The sequence below is a fragment of the Chrysoperla carnea genome, chromosome 4 (genome assembly GCF_905475395.1).
Source record: "Chrysoperla carnea chromosome 4, inChrCarn1.1, whole genome shotgun sequence".
NCBI lineage: Eukaryota > Metazoa > Arthropoda > Insecta > Neuroptera > Chrysopidae > Chrysoperla > Chrysoperla carnea.
In genome coordinates this window covers 46,749,280-46,768,578 of record NC_058340.1, presented here as the reverse complement: position 1 = coordinate 46,768,578, position 19,299 = coordinate 46,749,280, and the positions used below count along the sequence as shown (strand labels likewise).

The 19,299-nt window shown below is 28.6% G+C and overlaps 1 protein-coding gene across 2 annotated transcripts in view; it reads right to left on the bottom strand.

Moving 5' to 3' along the window:
• Nucleotides 1-18,193, bottom strand: part of LOC123297962 (zwei Ig domain protein zig-8-like) — a 546,183-nt gene extending 527,990 nt beyond the window's left edge. Inside the window, exon 1 of one of the 2 annotated variants that reach the window (XM_044879804.1) lies at nucleotides 17,762-18,193. In XM_044879804.1, the coding sequence (XP_044735739.1) occupies nucleotides 17,762-17,924 (163 nt within the window). In that variant the 5' untranslated portion in view covers nucleotides 17,925-18,193. The remainder of the gene's footprint in view (nucleotides 1-17,761) is intronic. The other variant, XM_044879802.1, reaches the window with a different exon arrangement.
• Between the last annotated feature and the right edge of the window lie 1,106 nt (nucleotides 18,194-19,299).

Here is a 19,299-nt window from a genome sequence, read left to right as displayed (position 1 = left end):
AATCATGAATACAGCAGGAAGTTCAGGTTTATATTTCCTAATGTACCAAAAAATTATATTTACAAGCTCTTAAACTCATTATAAGTAATAAATCATCGAATTGAAACCTCAGTAGCTAGTTTGAAAATTTACACTTTCTAGTTTTTGATATATGTATATCCAAAATGTTTTACTAGCCACTGCGGCTTTGCACCGTAAATTTAAGGTTTAGAAATTCTATATCTATAAATTTAACACAAAGTTCTTGTAAATTAGCTATAAAAAAATACGAACTTTCTGGCCCAAGATATCCGCACGAGCTTTTTTTTCTTTCCAAGCAAAATTGACACTTCTGGATTTCAAATTCAGAAGATTGAAACGAAATAGATGTATTATTTTTATACCAATGGAATCTTTTTTTTATTATGAGCTCTTCAGATATCACTTTTTTGGAATGAGTATACATAATTTTAGTTTCGTAAATACCAGCTCAAATATAAGCAGGAAAAAAACTATCTTAGCTAATTTTGATAGCTGAATGTCGAATGAAAATTTGCATTTATTTTTCAATAAAGAGAAAAAAATTTTAACATTTTCCATTTCAAAATTATCCAAAGCTCTAAAATTTTTGAAACCAAAATCTTTGTTTTCTGTACTTCTAATGTATAATAAAACCTTGATTGTACGTAATATTTCTAACAGTTTCAAAGTTTACATGATTAAAGGTAACCATAAAATGTCAATTGCCGTATATGCAAAAAATAAAATGCAAATATTATCCAATGAAACCCAACTCAATCATTTTTCTTCACCTACGCCTTTTTATGTTTTTAAATTGCAAGTGAGTCACCTAAAATGACTCCCTTGGTATTTCTGTATATTATATTGATATGAAAGGCGTATGGTATAAATAGGGAATTATGATTATTTTCTTTTTTTTCATTTTTTTTCACGTATATCATTTGTTTAGTCGTTGGACATTTATACTATTATCTTTTTTCTTTTTATTATTAACGTTCTGATCGAGGGTTATGTTTTCATTTCGAAAATAAAAAGTCTTATAACGCATATTTATGCACAGCAAATGACATAAACAATTCAACCTTATGACAGGCTCTTACGACGTCTTTAGTCAAATTTGTGAGTATAATGTAATAATTTATAACAATAATAGTACCAATTTAAACAAAAATTCAATATTGATTTGTTTGGAGCATTTACTTTTCTGCACCCACGATAAGCGTATCATTATCGACTTTCAAGGAATACTAGCTCGACCCGTACAGAATTTCACCGTGCGGTACAGGTGGTTAAAAACAAGTAAGATAAGTCTTACAAAATATTAATAGTTATTTTATTTCCTTTTATTTATAGGCAATTTCATTACAAATATGATGTGCAAATTACACGATGTAGAAAATTAAATATTAATATTAGTTCACAAGCAAGTTTTTTCCTAAGCGATACATTTTTAGACAATGAAAAAATAATAATGAGTTGGATTAGTCATAATGATAACACAATATATAATCAATGTTACTACCGCTGATTGTTAATTCACCTTCGATCATTCTCTCCTAAGCCTTATGTGAGTGACAATAAAAAAAAAACTTATGTGAGTGACGAGGCATCCGGAGGCCTGCACATAATTTACATTATGTTAACAGATAAATTCTCTTTATAAGTGAAGTGAAGTACCCTCACCCTGTATTATGGGGATAAAAATTATTTTCCCATCTTAAAAATATTGCGAATGAGTTGATGGGGTCAAAACATTAAAAAAATGGTTTACAAAAATTTAGGAGTTCTCAAGAAACTACAGCTATTTAAAATTCGTAAAATATACTTTTTCTTATAATTGAAAATGCAAAAGATGTCCAGGTGTCCCGTTCCTCACATAAGGGTTAAAGTCGAATATTTCCCATTTAATATTTAAATGCTATTAGGCACAATTTCTCAATGAATATAAAATGAAAGGATTTATCATAGTTTAAATTGGAATGACCACGTTTTGCATACGAAGGTAATTTCGATTTAAATGAATATACTTGAATAACAAAAGAAAATTAGACTTTTTCATTTATAAATGAATTATTATGTAGTCAGAATGTAGATAGTTTAGCTGAATGTCATATCCACCGCGGCTTACTATCATGCGCGTTTTTGTTGTTGTTGTGTAACCACTAATTGTACTTGAAGGAAAACATGTTTTTTTGAGACTTTCTGTCGCATTTATTTCTCATGACCATTTGAGCATTTATTTAAACGAGAATATCGTTTTCTCTATACAATGTGAAAACAATAGAAACATAGTTAGTGACTAAAACAATTTTCATTGTATATTTCTTTATTTTATTGACTTTTGTATTTCACATTATATAACGCAGAATTATTTATCTTGAAATAAACCCTTTTTGAATTTGGGGGTTTATTAAAATTTTATTTATTTGCCACATGTTTAATGTAATTTATTTTTTCTTTATAGACTAGAAATTATTACCCAATTAAATCTTGGAAACAAATGTTTCTATTAATTTTATAAGCTATGGTCTGTCTAATGTTATTTGCAATTAATTAATTTTCTAGATCATAAAATTTTAAAAACAATTGTTATACCCAATCTCTACATTTATTTACGAGCTAAGCCCTTCAAATTCAAAAAGCAACATTATGTTGTTTGGACAAAAATTATCCCCCCTAGAACATTAACAGATAAAAGTTTATTGAACTATAAAAAAATAAATATTCCATAGCTCATTATACTTCCATTAAAATGAGTACTCGTGTAAGCCATTGTTCCTCATTTTTAACACAGTATTTGCGCTAGCTTTTGTATAGCTCATATGAGAATCTTCACTGTCCACATTGTTTGTATTATTTTCTCACTTACTCGAGCTTTTGGATAACTTCGCTTTTTTGGAGAAACAAAAATATCGCGGTCGTGGAACCCCCGTTAGGAAGTCTGTAGAAACATGTGTAAACGTAAAATAAATACATATATGGAATCTGTTCCATTTGTAGTGTCAAGTAGGTACGGTTTCAAGACCCACATAATTATAGTAAACGAATTTTGCCATTTTTAACCTCCAAACAAAAAAAAAGGGGTGTTATATGTTTGACCGCTATGTGTGTGTGTGTGTGTGTGTGTGTGTGTGTGTGTGTGTCTGTGTCTGTGTGTCTGTGTGTCTGTGGCACCGTAGCGCTTAAATGGATGAACCGATTTTGATATTTTTGGTTTTGTTAGAAAGGTAATTTAAAGGAGAATGTTTTTAGATATGATCAAATTTAAGTTTAAGTTTCCGTACCCGGAACAACTAAAAAGTACACACACATAGCGGTCAAACTTATAACACCTCTTTTTTAATTCGGGGGTTAATAAAAATAATAGATAGTAGGTGTACATATCGTGGTTACCGTGGCACACACACACACACACACACACACGTATCTCATTTTGTTACGTGACGGTTTTTGCCAGTTTGCTCACCATGGAAAACCGTTATGGAACTCGTTCGAAAAATTCCAAAAAAACAAATATGGATATAACTTGCACACAATAAGAATCGTTATTAAAAATTTACACTATTAGTGGTAATCAAATTACTTGACCTATTTAAGCGTGTATTTAGAATAGTGTTTGTTGTCAAAAGCATAAAAAGGATAAAAAGCAAAATTTCCATTTCGTAATCGAATAATACACAAATAAAATTAAATTATAGTAGTGTTCATATAAACTTGGACGTGTATTTCACATACCTACCTGGTTGCGGGACGTTAATTGGGCACAATGTCCAATAACCTGCCTATATTTGTTTGTTTATCCACAATAGTAATGAGTAGATTTTTTTAGAATACAAATAATTTATTACAATCAAATTATTCGCTTCAAAGCAAACTAATTTTACAAATTGAAAAAAATTTCATTTATATAAATAAAGCACATGAGCAAAAATATTTGACATAATGCAAACGTATGTAGGAGAAGGGAGTTTTCATAATAAAATAAGAACATTGAAATTTTAAAATCAAAATACTGATACTCTTTATTTGAATACAAGAGTATTCAATAATTCAACGTTTATAAGTAAATTGTACTTTGTAGCTAAGACATGGAAGTTATATACAGTGTGGCCACGGATAGAGGTAACTATACTTCTAAATTTTCTTATTTTACATTTTAAGAAAAAAAGTCATCCTTTATCAAAACTTTTGATTATTCTGATAAGTATCTAGGCATATTTAAAACATCTGAGTAATGTACAGGTCAGCCAAAAATTGTATATTTTGGATTAATTTTTTTTTTTGAAATTAGTCTTGCACTCTGAACTCCAAACAGGAACAGCTTATAGGTGAGAATTGGTCGTATAATTGTTTTATGTATTAAAAGTTTATTTCTGTGCAAATTTGACAAAGTTTTTTAACCAATTCTATTACTTATATTATACGTGGTATGTTGATTTTAATCTATAATTGGTTACAAATCATACACATCGTATTCACTTTTACGATAAGCTCGAAGAAACTAACCCTTTACAAAGTAAAATTGGTGACACAAAAAATATAGATAAATTTGTCCAATTTTTCAATGATCCTGTTTTGTGTCATCGTGTCATCGATGTTATCGTTGGCATTTTCAAAATATATTGATTCACAAGAAATTTTCAAAACCTAGGTTCCAAGACAGGTCACATTTTACTTTTTTTTAAAGTATCTTATTCCATTGAAGATACTTCTCTTAAAAAATTTGTAAAGTCCATTTTTAAAAGTGTGCGTGACTTTTATACACCCTGTATAAAAGCTTTTAAGTAAACAAATTTTATTAAAATATTTATATAATATATTTGTATCAAATATTCTATATTACATTCCAAATATTTCAATGTAAATTCTTAATTTCTTTCTTTTTATAATTTTTATTTTTATTTTTATATACTCATTTATGTTTTTTTTGTAAAGAATTCATAAAAATTTGTAGATACAACAACGTCAACAACTAACTCCATATTTCAATATAAGCTAATAATGAAAGTTATAAAAATTAAAATTAAAAAAAATTTTTAACAAAAGTTCACAAACAATTTTGTAATTAAAAAAATTAAACAAAAACAATGAAAAAATTTATTAGTGTTTCATTTAACTATTTCATTTTGTGATGTTTAAAGCACAACGAGCAAGTGTGGACTGAAATAAATATGTAAGGGTTTCATATTTTAAAACAAGTTAACTTTCTAAACCTGTTATCAAATTTCTAAATTCTTTAATCCAAATTACCCAAGAAAATTAATTTTCGTAGCATACCCAGTACGATAGGAATTTACTTTGTGGCGAATCCTTTAACACATATTGTTTTTGTATCTGAATTTATATAAATGTTTCCCTATATCTTATAATTAACATATTTACTCAATAACAAGTTAAAACAAACAATTGACTGAGTTAATTGTTGAAATACCATGTAAAGACAGCTGTAAAAATTTCAGCTTGATATATTTTTTTGTTTTTGAGTTATCGTGTTGGCAGACGGGCGGATGAAACCGGAAATGGCCTAATTAGGTGATTTTCTGAACATCTATACCAAAATTTTGTTGGTAGCATCAATATTTTTAAGCCTTAAAAATTTGGGACTAAGCTTAGTATACCTTTATATATTTCATATACATATAAAAACCAGTTCAAAATAATGTGGGGGGATATTATTTATGCATGAAATAATTGACTGTTACAAAGCTACTAGGTAAAACATATTTAATGGAAAACCAACACCAAATTTTTTTTTAAATGATGACTGAACGCATTAAGTTAGATTCAATGGAAAAGACTGATGGAAGATGGAAAACCAGATTTTTTTAAGGAATGTATTTTTTGAAGCAGTAATTAAAAAGGCATTCACACTTATCACATTTGATAGAAGCGATATTTGATGATATTCTTCGAAATCAACAGATTGTAGTAGTTTTCACCCTGGTCTGACATAAACACTACCAAATTTTCCTAGCTATATTATTCGTTCTTTAGGTATGGAATCCTAAAACTATACAATAGCCTCGTATTTTAACACTGTTCAGTCTACCAATTTAATATAAATTTCATTTTATAATAACAATATACATATTTAAATGTCGGGAAATAAACGGTTATGAAAAAAAAAATGTCAAAACATCACATAATGTTATTTTTTTCCATCAAAATTAAACAAAGCATATAGATATTTCATTAAAAACAAAAGATGAATAACATTTATCATAAAATAATAAATGAAGCGGCCCATAACCTATCCCATAGACCTACATCTATTATTTTTAGTACAATAATGACTGGTAATAAAGACAAGTATAATATTTTCCAAGTAAGTGACACATAGTCACCTACCCGTCATTTAATAACTTTACATATACGGGTCGGAATATACAGAATGAACTACTTAATGACAATAACAAAAATTGTAGTAAATTATGCATTTTACGAAAAGTATTCGAGATAACTTTTTTTTTTGTGTGTCGATGGCACTATCAGCATTTTTACTTAAATGATGCTTCAAAAATTCAACATTAAAGATCAACCAAAGTTTTTAAAAGGCCATATAAAAGTTTTATTACTCTTTTTTCATTAAAGGTGTTTGATTTATTAAGGTGGGTCCTTAGAGATCAAATTCTTCAAAGTCTTTTTATGACTCACGTGGATGATATCCCGAACTTGAAACGTGTTAAAATAACGGTAAAATAGCATAAAAGAGAATCTGTACATTTTTAAGTAGTTAATTTAAAACCAGAATGTTCAACAGATTTACCTTTAAAAGCATAGTATCTTAAAAATAAATCGATTCCATATTCATTTATAGTCATATTTTTCCAAAAATATAAACTTGTTCTCTGTGCCGAAGGTCAATGAGGAACTTAAGGAGTGAATTATACGTCCGTTTCAAAATCCCTAGAAAGAAAATTTTTGTTTTGGTTTTGCGGATACTTGGTTTCACATTTCCTACCTACATATCTATATATTTGCATCCATCTACTTTTGGAAATCCACAATGATCGTCTTTAGTTCAAAACAGACGAAATATAGAATGTATGTAACTTATTAGGCAAATTAAAGTTAATAAAAAAGAAGATTTCATCAATTTGTCGGGAGTTCTAGAAGAAAAACCGACCTCCGAAACATGAAGTTTTGCGCACCTTTATACCCATCCTAAATTCAGTGATATAGTTAAAAATTTGTATGTGAATTAGTTGATGTTAGGGAAATACCTGCTGTCAGTCAACTCTCCAGACCTTACTTCTCAGGTTTTATGTAGAAATATTTCATATTTTCAAAAAACATAGATAGACTAAACTGCCGTCGTTTTAACAGAAGTAGATCAAGCTGTACTGCCTAGAGATTTTTTATATGTTTGCAAACGTGTTTACAACTAACCATGCAGGTTAGGAGAGAAATAAGCAGTGGCTTTTTCTTTTGCTCCATCACATTTCTAATTCGTGGATAGTTTTTACGGACATCCTAGTTTTATTTTCCTTACCATAGAACTCTAACCATCAAAGGTCGATATAAATCACTTTGATATTAGTTTATCTAACCAAACATAAGTTTAATTTCATTTAAAACTAAAAAACAAATTGTTTTATAAAATAAAACACTTAGAAATACATTTGATAATTGTAGACCACTGGTGTAATAATAAGAGACCACTTTGTATACAAGTCGATAGACAAAGTATAATTCAACTTTATATGGCCATGTGTCAAATTATAATTTTTATCGTTTCAGAGGTTATTATTACGATTTATATCATCACATCAGTTACATAATAGAAAACCTTATGAATGCTGATTAAGCGTATTATTATATTTTCTTTTTTGTGTTCTGTATTAAAATGTAATTAATGACATATACAAGTACATGTTTTGAGTGATTTCTTGTCTTTATTTTTCACCAATACGAAACAACGAAAAGGGATGCCGTTTTCACAGAGATAATTGTTAGCAAAACCAAAGATTAGCACAGGTTTATTATGTTAATATTAGTTATAGACCAGTAATTAATCGCAATTTCGATTATCTTATAAAATAATGTCTATCATTAATGATTCCAATTTCAACTGTTATCGAATAGTTGTATGGTTGACCATTTCGACTTGCAACTAGTGCCTACGATTTTAAAAAAAGTGAAAAAAGGGCCTGAAAAGTGAAGGCAAAGTAAATTTAATAAACTAAATTATTATATGTAAACTATTCAGCAGTGAGTATGATAGATAATCAAAATAGCAAAGCTTTTGGCTTTGATGGTACGTGTAGCATTACAATGGATTTATTGGAAACAATTGAACCAACAATAAAACAAATGAAACGTCGAAAGCTTGGCAAAAAATATTCTTAGCCTCTGATTCGAGCTTTTTACACAACGATTGGAAAATTTGAGCACAAAAAAGTAGGTATTTCGATAAATAATATTATCAAATTCAGATCTGTTAGAGAAATAAAATCGACCCATTTGGAATAGGCACTAGTCAGTTTTGCTAAAACATTCTGCTATTGAAGAAACACTGGGTGAAGGATGCGAATCAATCCTCCGGCTGAAAACCGTCTTCTACGAAACTCTCAATATTGTGGTAATTGACAAGAATAATCGTTTGGTAAAAGCCCATTTCATTTTCATATTTGAGCTAAGTAAATTTTTTTTAAATCCATCATTTATATAAAAAATAGTTCCCCTTTTGAAAGGAAAATTGGTTAAGAACTAGCTATTTTTCCTTAAAGTGTTTTTGTGTTTTGGGCAAAATATGATTGTCTTAAACATTCGAGGTTTCGTATTTCACATTTATTCACGTATTTAAAGTATTAAAATCTTAGTAGGAAATGTAAATATCTCAGTAAATAGACTCAGTCATTTGTTGTTTATTATTTCTTGTCTATTCAGGGTATATTTACCTTTTCAGAAACTAATATTATTTAAGGAATCATCATAATTGTTATGAAACAATATATTATTAATCTAATATTGCAATAATAATAAACATTAGAATTGAACGTGGCACGTACAATCAATTGAATTTGTAAATGTGTGTTGTATATATGAATACAATATATATTTCAATAATCTTCGTGTCATGATCTTCCGATTAACCTCACATATGCTGACAGTAATTCATGCATGATTTGCGTATTATATAATTATATACTGTTTATACAGGGTGTAACACGGGTTAACATTTATACTATAAAAGGTATCTTTAATTCACAAGACCAAACAAAATACATGATTTCTTGACTGACATCTTCCTTTTTGAAATTCCGTTTTCAATTTTAATAACTTTTATTAATGAGAAATGTTTTAAGAAACTTTGCTTGAATCTATCATCTGTCCATCTGTTTGAAAAGTTTACCTACTTACAGACAAATTCACGTACAAAGTTGCAGAATATAAAGTATGCATTTTTGTAGGTAAATTTCTAAGCAAATAATAAACTTAGCGGCAAAAATAATATCATTAAAAGCTATAGTAAACCTTATTTCTTACAAATATAAATGTAGGTATATATATCGGGCAATATTTTTAACTTGACAAAATTGGCAAAAAAAAAATAATAAAAATAAAATAAACAAATTAATGACAGAAATTTGAAAAAATTCGCAATGCTTTTGTAATTAAATAAAAAACCTTTATAAACAATTACAGTTTTTGTATAAGAAAACAATGAAAATATCTGTTATTTTTTGCTCAAATCACAAAGAAATATAAAGAAAAACATCTTTAAAAAATATAGGGTTCCATTTGAAAAAAGTTGATCAAAAGTTAAAACCAAGTACCTCTTTACCTAAAAATAAGCATGAATTTGGAATTCATCGATACTTTCAAATGATCAAACTTTTGTTTAAAATAATTTTTGTGGTTTTTTTAATTGTATTTGTATACAATTTTTTGTTTGCAAATGTCAAGTTGAAAAAAAAAAACATTTGGATATTTATTGCAAGGATTCACTTTATCCTAATATTAGTCAAGAATAAAAATAAAACCATTACTGTCTAAGTTAATAATGATTTTATTTAGCTGATTGTGAGTACTTAATTATCCGTGACTTGCTACTCCTATTCTTAACTGATCAAAGATAGATTAAGCTTAAAAGAATTTTCTATACTATTTTTCTTAACCACCGAATTAAAAAAAGGGGTGTTATAAGTTTGACCGTTATGTTTGCGTGCTTCTGTGTTTGTCTTAAAGTTCCGTTCCCGAAAAAACTAAAAAATTGGCGATGATCTTCAAAATCGATTCAGTTTGGGAAAGGCATGACGTATAATTTAAACATATAAATAATTACTATGGAAATGAATGTCAAATAAACCTGGCTCAATTCATTTCGAAAAGTGAAATGGTAAAATTAGTCTAAGATCCCAATTAGGATCGACCTTCACCCATCTGTTTACCGGATGAAAGTTATTTTTTATGAAATATAAAATGTTAACAAATATCCCTGCAATGGGTTGCCTATAAAAATGTGGTCCAGACTACTTTTAGTGAAAATATCAAGAGTAAAATTTTTAGAAATTTTTCACTGACTTGCATATCTTACGAGTTTTGATCTACTCGAAAGTAAAAGCCATAAAGAATATGCAGCAGCTATGTTGTTTGCCTTTTTTCGTTCACTATTTTCGCATTTATACAAGTTGAAAATAGTAATTACGTGCATCTGTTAATTCATTGACTCGCATATCTAAATAAAGATAATTTTGTTACAATTACGGTGGCATATGATTGGCCACAAAATATTGGTCAAAAATAATGTTTACAAGCTTTCCAAGTTTTGATATTTATATTAAAAATGGTCTGGACCATATTTTTTAAGGCAACCCGTTACAGGAATATTTGTTAATATTTTACATTTCATAAAAAATAACTTTCATTCGGTAAACAGATGGGTGAAGGTCGACCCTAATTCGGATCTTGTACTAAATAATTAAGTAGTTCATAACAATAATTCAAAAAAACAAACTCAACTTAAATATTTCAATATCAAATCAAATATATCCAAAATATATATCCTTGTCATCTCATCTAATGTCCTTTACCATCACTTTCATAATGATTTAAGAAGGAGTGTTATAAGCTTTAAGTGTTTATCTGTGCGCCTGTGTGTTTCTGAGTGACATCGTAGTCCCTAAACGGTCGAACCGCTTTGATTGAGAACATTTTATAGCTAAGTTTCCAAAAATCAGTTTACAAGGAAAAAATCGCATTTGTCGTAGTTTTTTAAATTTTGTAAATTTCACTTGTTTTTGAAATTTTGAAAAAATGAGTGCACATCTATCTGTTCATTATTCATAGGATATACCAATACAATATATACAATAGGAGAACTTGTAATGAGCAAATCATCATTGTAACATATTTTCCTTTACATTACATCGGTATATGGATTGATAGAGTCAAAATTTCATATTTCGCTTTTCGATATTTATACAAAACTAAAACAGTTTTGTTACAAAACACTCTTTCCGTTTTTGACAAGTAAAATATTTGTTTAACAACCCAATTCATATATATGTGTTATTGTTAAGTACTTTGCTTTTAAAGCACCTTATATGGAATATATTTTAATGGAATGCAATATTATATAGAGCACATACATCAGGGATTATTATATGGTACAAGATCAATTTAAATATTATAGGATGATTGAAATTTATTGCGTTAAAAAAGTTCACCCCACCACATTTATTTGAATACGGTATCAGGATCAAACTTTTTTATATTCTGCATAAATAAAGTACAGGATGTTAGAAAAAAAATTTATTGTATATGGGCTAACTGCGCTCATGTAAATAGGTAGCCTGGTTATTAAGATTTTTGTCCTTATGCATTCAGAAAAACGTGCGGTGTGTGCGCACAAGTTTTACAATAAAAACGACTTTAGCCAAAAATGCAGCATCATATAATAGTGCAGCTGTTAATGTTTCAAATTTATGGGTCATTTCAAGGATTGCCACTTAAGGTTCAGGTATGCTGAAATATTTGAAACATTGGCTGAAAATTAGTTGAACGATATTTTAACATTAAACTGAGATAATTGTTGAAATACCTTATATATAGAGTGTGGATTGGACTGCCACGTTAGATATACATACACGTAACACATACATAACTGATATTCCCATATCATACATACTATACAATTTGCGCTTGTTTGCGGTCTCACGGATAAACAATGGTGTTTATGAAAAAATGTTTCAAACAAAAGTTGTTTATTTATTTATAAGGAGTATTTTGACATTTAAACTTTTGATCTATCTCTAACGGTTTACAAAAAATGGGTCCTACGGACCAAAGACCTTGACCTATGTTGCTCATTTACAAACTCAACCTCACGTTTTACGTCCTTAGAACGCTATAAAAATTGCAGTTTGATATCTCTTTTCGTTTTTTAGTAATCGTGTTGTCAGATGGCCGCCTAGATACACAAGCCCAATATATACCATCTTTATACTTTCGAAAAAAAGTGAGACACTGTTGACCACTTACCCTAAACAGTTTAAGCCGTAGAGTCATATGTGTGCCGTTTTGCCGTTTTCAGTTGGAATTAAATCAAAGCTCGTAATAAATAAATTTAATACACCTATGAATAGCATCAATACGAATAAATAATCACACTTACGTACGGATATAGGTAGATAGGTATTAAGTTGATGAATTTATTATTCATGAATTATGTGTTTGATGGGGAATGAGGTACAGAGTATTGGTATCATCGTTTGTATGCACATATCGTAATCATTGTTCGACATTTTGTATAAAGCTAACATATATCAATAGTTCAAAGTTATGTAGAATCAAATAAAATTACTACTACCTGAGTGTCTGAACCATATGGAGAAGTACATATTCTTGCTTGATGTCTTTATTTGAATGCGTAACGCTAGGCAAATTTATAAAAACACTTGATAATACATTGTCCTGACTATGAAATGATTCGGATCGATTACAAGAACTTTCCTGCACTCGGAAGCAAAAAATACGAATATTGGTCCAACCGTTTTATAAGTAACCTTGACCAAGAACTTATAAAGGCGTGTAAGGAAATATTTTGATGGAAGGACGGAAACTGGAATCCATATTTTGTTTCTCTTTAAGGCCCTCTGACTTAAAACATACATTTTTTCGTAACAAACGGAAAAAATATTAAATGCAGTAAATGGTGGAAACGCACATAAACAGACCATTACATTACATCTTACTATTTGATATGTATTTATTTGCGCTTCCTCCATATTAAACTAAAATTGTAAAGAGATATTTGAATAGTATTGAGGTACTATTTATTATTATTCAGGTATTGTGAATAGGTATTTATTAGAGATATATGCGAGCACAGCGAGCTCCACTGCCGAAGGCTTCAGCCAGGCTGAAGGCCTATTCAAGAGATGGTAATAAAATTTGTGTTTAGTGGGCGATCTTGTAAGTGTGGGCGGCTTGCAAATTTGTAATTAGTGGGCGGACCTTCAGGTTAATTAAGATTAATAATCGCTGATCAATCGTTGCAATTAAATAAATTGTAAGTGTAACCGAATTTCGCCAACACCGGGTCATCTCAAACGCGACATGTTCCTATACGTTTAAAATATATATCGATGGGTAAAGAGTTATAAGTAGTCAGATACATTCATACATTCTCGCAAAATTTCACATTTATAAAATTCCACGATCAGTATCGACAGTTGACGACAAAAAACAAAATGACGACCTTACATTATGCTCGTGATTCATAGGTGCACATGAAATAGCAAGGTGGTAATGTAATACGTCAATAATGATTTCAATACATACCACTGTATCACGCCGCACTACCGTTGTACAGCTAACACTAAGTAACTAAATGCAATTCCATGTAGATTACATTTATACTAAAATTATCTTAATTAGGTATATAATATATTGAAGTTATTGTTTGAACTTAAAGTGAATAGAAGTTTAACAACTTTAAATTCAAAATATCTTGAATTAGACTATATGGGAAAATCATTTTGGCAGCCAGTTACTTACAATCGAACTATTATAAAGAGTTCAAACTGGATTTCAGTAGTCGTTGAATAAATAGGATATAGATTGCAAAATGATGCCGAACAAACTGTGTAATAAACAAAATGCATCCTTAGACGAGTATAATTTATGTTTAGTGTGTTATAGTGGGAAAGGTAATTTAAAAATTCCGTTAAATAAGCCGGAACGATGTCCAAATTGGACATGATTTAAAAAAAATTTTTTTTTACAAAAATCGGGACTAGTGCATAAACTTGAAGTGAGATTTTCTGTTTCATCATAGATCCAAAACTTTTTTTGACATAACAATGTGTTGTGCGACAACTTTTGTTTTAGGTATTGCCATAAAAATTTCAAAAGTTTTTCATTGAAAGAAAGAGAAGTTGATTATTTCGCTAAGATGAGTAAGTACATGCAAATGGAAATACTTTAGGATAAAAAGTTTTTTTGGGAATATGAAACTGCTGACATAAAAATACGGTAATACGTTAGAAATATTTGTTATTCTCTTCAGAATAATTTTCTTGATCGTTAGTCAAATACAAACTGGTATTTTTTTTATATATGTTTCTACAAACATGATTGACAAAAAAAGTAATGCTATGTCGTCTATTCACACGATTCTTTCGTAACATAAATTTTTATTACATGAAAATTCTCATAGCCAGGTGCATTACTCCTACTAGTAATGAAGACTGGATAATTGAAGAAATCATAACGTTTAAAAAGTCGTGGGTATCCGACTACCAAAAATAATAGTTTTTTGGGCTTCACAGGCACATTGCTTTCTTTAGCCTTACACAAATTCCAACTTGCAAAACAAAATAAACTCTAATATTTGCTAGTTCCTTCAGTAGAACTTTCTAAGTTACTAAAAATGGGAGACTATATCGATTTGTTTGAGAGTGATAACTTCTAGGGCTTAGTTTCCAATTACAGTCATATTATTCAGTCGTGAATGAATTCAATTCTTGAAATACAAATAAGTGAATAAATAGAAACTAAGATTTTATTTTCACTTTCAGTTCTTAACTGTTCGAAATAATATACTCAAAAAAATCTCAGAAATGAATATAAGACACTCCCAAAAATAAAGTAGAAACAATTTAGTGAGTTATAACTTTTCAAAGAAGAAAATTCGGAGAATAAAACGATGTTAAAGCCGATAAATAAATTTATACTCCAATGACCACAAAGTACTTACTGATAATAAAACTTTCATTATATTTATTATGACAAAGACTTTGTTCGGCTAATGACAACCATAACTTGGTGACAGAGAATGCTGGGACTAAATAAGTTTTAATAAATCCAGGTGATGCGTCGTATATGCTTTAACTACTTTGTTCTTTTACATCATTCTTTGAATGCAATAAGTTTTACCTAATCACATTCTGGATTAAGGTAGTACGAGCGAGAAGTAAGTTGATACTTGTAGTTGAAATTATTTGTACCTTATCTTCAATTTTGATGATGCAGATTGTTATAACTTCATAAATTTAGACGAAAAATAAGAATTAAATTTTTCCAACTCAGCTTTCTTATTTTCAATTTTGATGATGAATTTTAGAATATCTTTATGAATGTAGACAAAAAATTAGAATGAAATTTTTTCGATACCTGCCTTGGTTTTCGAATTATTGAAAGTTAAATAATTAAACAAAATTTGCAATTTTCTATATTTTAAAAATTACTCCAGATATCAAAAAATTTTATTCTTACTTTTCGTCTTATTTTGAAAAGTTATAACATAGTTTACCATCAAAATTGAAAAAATATATTTTTTAATCTGTGTCTTCACTACCGTGCTCATACATCCTTGATTAGTCGGGCACATTTGTTTTATTTTTAAATTATTTATTAAGATTTTTATCTTTATCTTTATATTAATATCTTTAAAAAATATAACTCGTGTGTTTTTCTGATATTATTGAGGTATATTATTGTTAAGTTTTATTCAAATCTATTCATTAGTTTTTAGCGTGAAAGCGTAACAAACAAGCAAACAAACATTCTTACTTTCACATATATAATATATAAGGATACTACGTGTGACTGGATACGACCAAAAATACATAAATTACGACCTATCATTTACTTTCAGAAAAATAAACGAATCAATATGCATACTTTTTCGTGAAATTAATAATAAAAATATTTTTCATATTATAGACTATTTACATTTCATCAATGGAATGTATTTTTCTCTATTGAATGTCTATTATTGGCTAAAATCAATTTCAAAATATTTTATCTTCAGTTCGTTCAATCAATAATACACATCTTTCTTTCTTTATCTTTATATCTTTATCTGTCAAATATTTACAGTTGTTTACCAGTGAGTCATCTATATATGTGTGGTATTTCCATATTAATAATTTTCACGTATTCAAATAAAGTTGACAAGATATTAAAAATTTTTGTTCTCCGTACATTTACAATATTTTTCTTTGAACAAAAATTATAAAGTTAAACTTCCAAATACAAATCTCCCATTTTCAAATATGAAAAAAGGATTTCCTGTTCATGTCGCGATCTCAGAACACCCACTTTTCAAGTTTATCAAAACAATAATTATTTCTTTTTTATTTGAGAATTATTCATTTATCATTTTTTTATTTAACCGTTAATTTTGTCTGATCTCGGTATCGAGTAGCGTATTTAAATTCAGAAAAAGTGAGCTGTGTATGTATTTTAAACAAAAGTACTTAAGTATGGCATGTTCGAGGTTATATGCAGACTCGTCGATGAAGTATGTTTGTCGGACAAAATTGTTTAATAATTATTAATGTTATAAATTGGTCATAGAGTCCGTCAAATTATCTGTTGCTTTTTTCAGACCAATAGCTTAAATACGACGTTATCATGCTATTTGAAAACTTAGTACTTAAAACTAACATTAAAACTAAAAGTACATTACTATTTCAATCAAACATGAACAACTGTTCAAGCAAGGTTATCAGATATACTTCTTACAAAATGATTAATTTGTATAGAGACATATTAACTATAACTTAAACAAGTGAAATTTACAAAATAAAAAAAAATGAAAAAACGGAGATATTTTTCTGGTACGGAACCCGAAACTCCCCCTTGAAACAAACGTAAGAACATTGTCCTCCGAATTACGTTTTTCCTTAAAGTTTTTTCAAAACTGGACCGATTATGAGGATCTTCACCTATTTTTTGGTTGTTTCGGTACAGAACCCTTAACCCGCCCTTGAAACATAGCTAAGAACACTCTCCATTAAATTACGTTTAAAAAAAAATCAAAATAGACACATACCGGTCAGGCACACACACATACCGGTCAAACTTATAACACACCTTTTATGGGTCGGGGGTTAAAAATGGAAATAAATCAAGAAGAAATAGGATTAAAACTAACAGTTAAACAAACAATATTTTTTATTATGTAAAAATGATTATTCTTCTTTTCAATGAATATTCGATAATCAAAAGTACTTTTCTTCGATTGTTTTACACAGACAAAAGAAATGTAAGAAGTATATCCGATAACCTTGGTTGTAAACATGTATTATTCTGATGTATGAGCTATATTATTGTCAAGTTTCATTCAAATCCATTCATTAGTTTTTGCATGAAAGCGTAACAAACAAACAAACATTCCTACTTTCACATTTATAATATATAGGAATACAAGCAGTACAAAACGAAATAATTCGAACAAAATCCGTAATTAGAAGGTGTTGTTTGTTGGTTTTTGGTTATAATATTTGCTTTATATTTTTCCACTTACCATTTGCTGGAGTTGTGCAAACAAGTAATGTTGTGATTAAAGCAGCTATGACAATAATAACCGCCTGCTGTTGTTTATTTTTTCTTTTGTAGGTAACTCCTTTGTAAAAACGTTGTTGTCCTGATGATAATAACAATAATAATAATGATGATGATGATTCCATTGTAAACACCACGTAGTGGGTAACCGTTCTATCCGCACGTATCACAACACACAATGTTAGATAATTGTTTTATACAAAAGATAAATAAATTTTTTTTTGTGTGATGATTTTGTAAGTTATATTTATACCTTAGACAAGGATAATGATGATACCACACATAAACTTTATCACATTAACTACGTGAAAATGATACCGTCGATGAACGCACTCCAATTTATTTCGCACTCAATTTTCTCTTTTTAAATAAATTCGTTTACAAGTTTTCTATAAATATGATTATTATTTTTATTCCGGCTTCAGTCTTTCTTTATAAAAAATTATATGTAGAGCTTAAGTTTATGTTTGTAGGTTAATAAAAGAATTCTATTTTTATTAAATGGTTTTGTTACGGTTTATTTTAATTAATTAGTTTTAACGATGGATATAAATAGTTATTTAATATACAATTTATTCCGGTTCATTGAATTTATGTACGATTTTTTTTGTAAAAATTAATTTGTTCTATTTACATGTGGTTAATATTTCTGTTTTTTATAATCGCCAAAGTTTAGAAGAAGTTTAGTGAATCTGAAACAAACAAATAAAATTTATAATGAAAAATTTTAATTTTTAAATTAAAACAAAAAATCAATCTTAAATGTTCAGTTATTATTCATGGAAGATATTGCCAATGAAATTCAAATTGGAATGACGTCATCGGAATTAGCAACATGAAGTTTGTTAGCATAAGCAGTAGATCTTTCTTAACTTTATGTTTTTACTTCAGAATTTTGGACTGGGTGAACCAAGTCCCAGAATTTGGAATGTATTTTTAAAAGTTTTAGTTTAATTAAAGCTAAATTTAGTTTTGAAAATTTGACCAATCGAGATAATGAACTTAAAAGTAGAAAATACTTTTAATTTGTGCCCCAACTTTTTATGTTATAAAATGTGACGTAATATAGTGAAAATCACTAATTACGCCAAATAGTCACTATTTCAAACATAATAGATATTGTGGAATGAATAGATAGAATAGAATACTGATCTGTAGACTAAGAAAAATAATTAAAAAATAAAAGCCTATTTATTTAACGCCTGTTGATAAAAAATGTGAAGACTGTTATCGTAATTTCTATTTGCAACCACAGATTATCACACGGAAAAATAAATTTCCTTAGGAATAAAGGTAGCGTACATTATTTTCACTAATACCTATAAAACTGTCATAAAAGTTAAGAATATCTGGTGTTTTTTTCTTAGAAGAAAATAGACTCTCTGACACTTTCGAATCTTGTTTGATTCTCAACAAAACCATCCGTAGTCTATTACACTTTTAATTTGAATTACCAAATATTATTCCTGCTCTTAGTTAGTTCGAGTGTCTCCGGTTCTA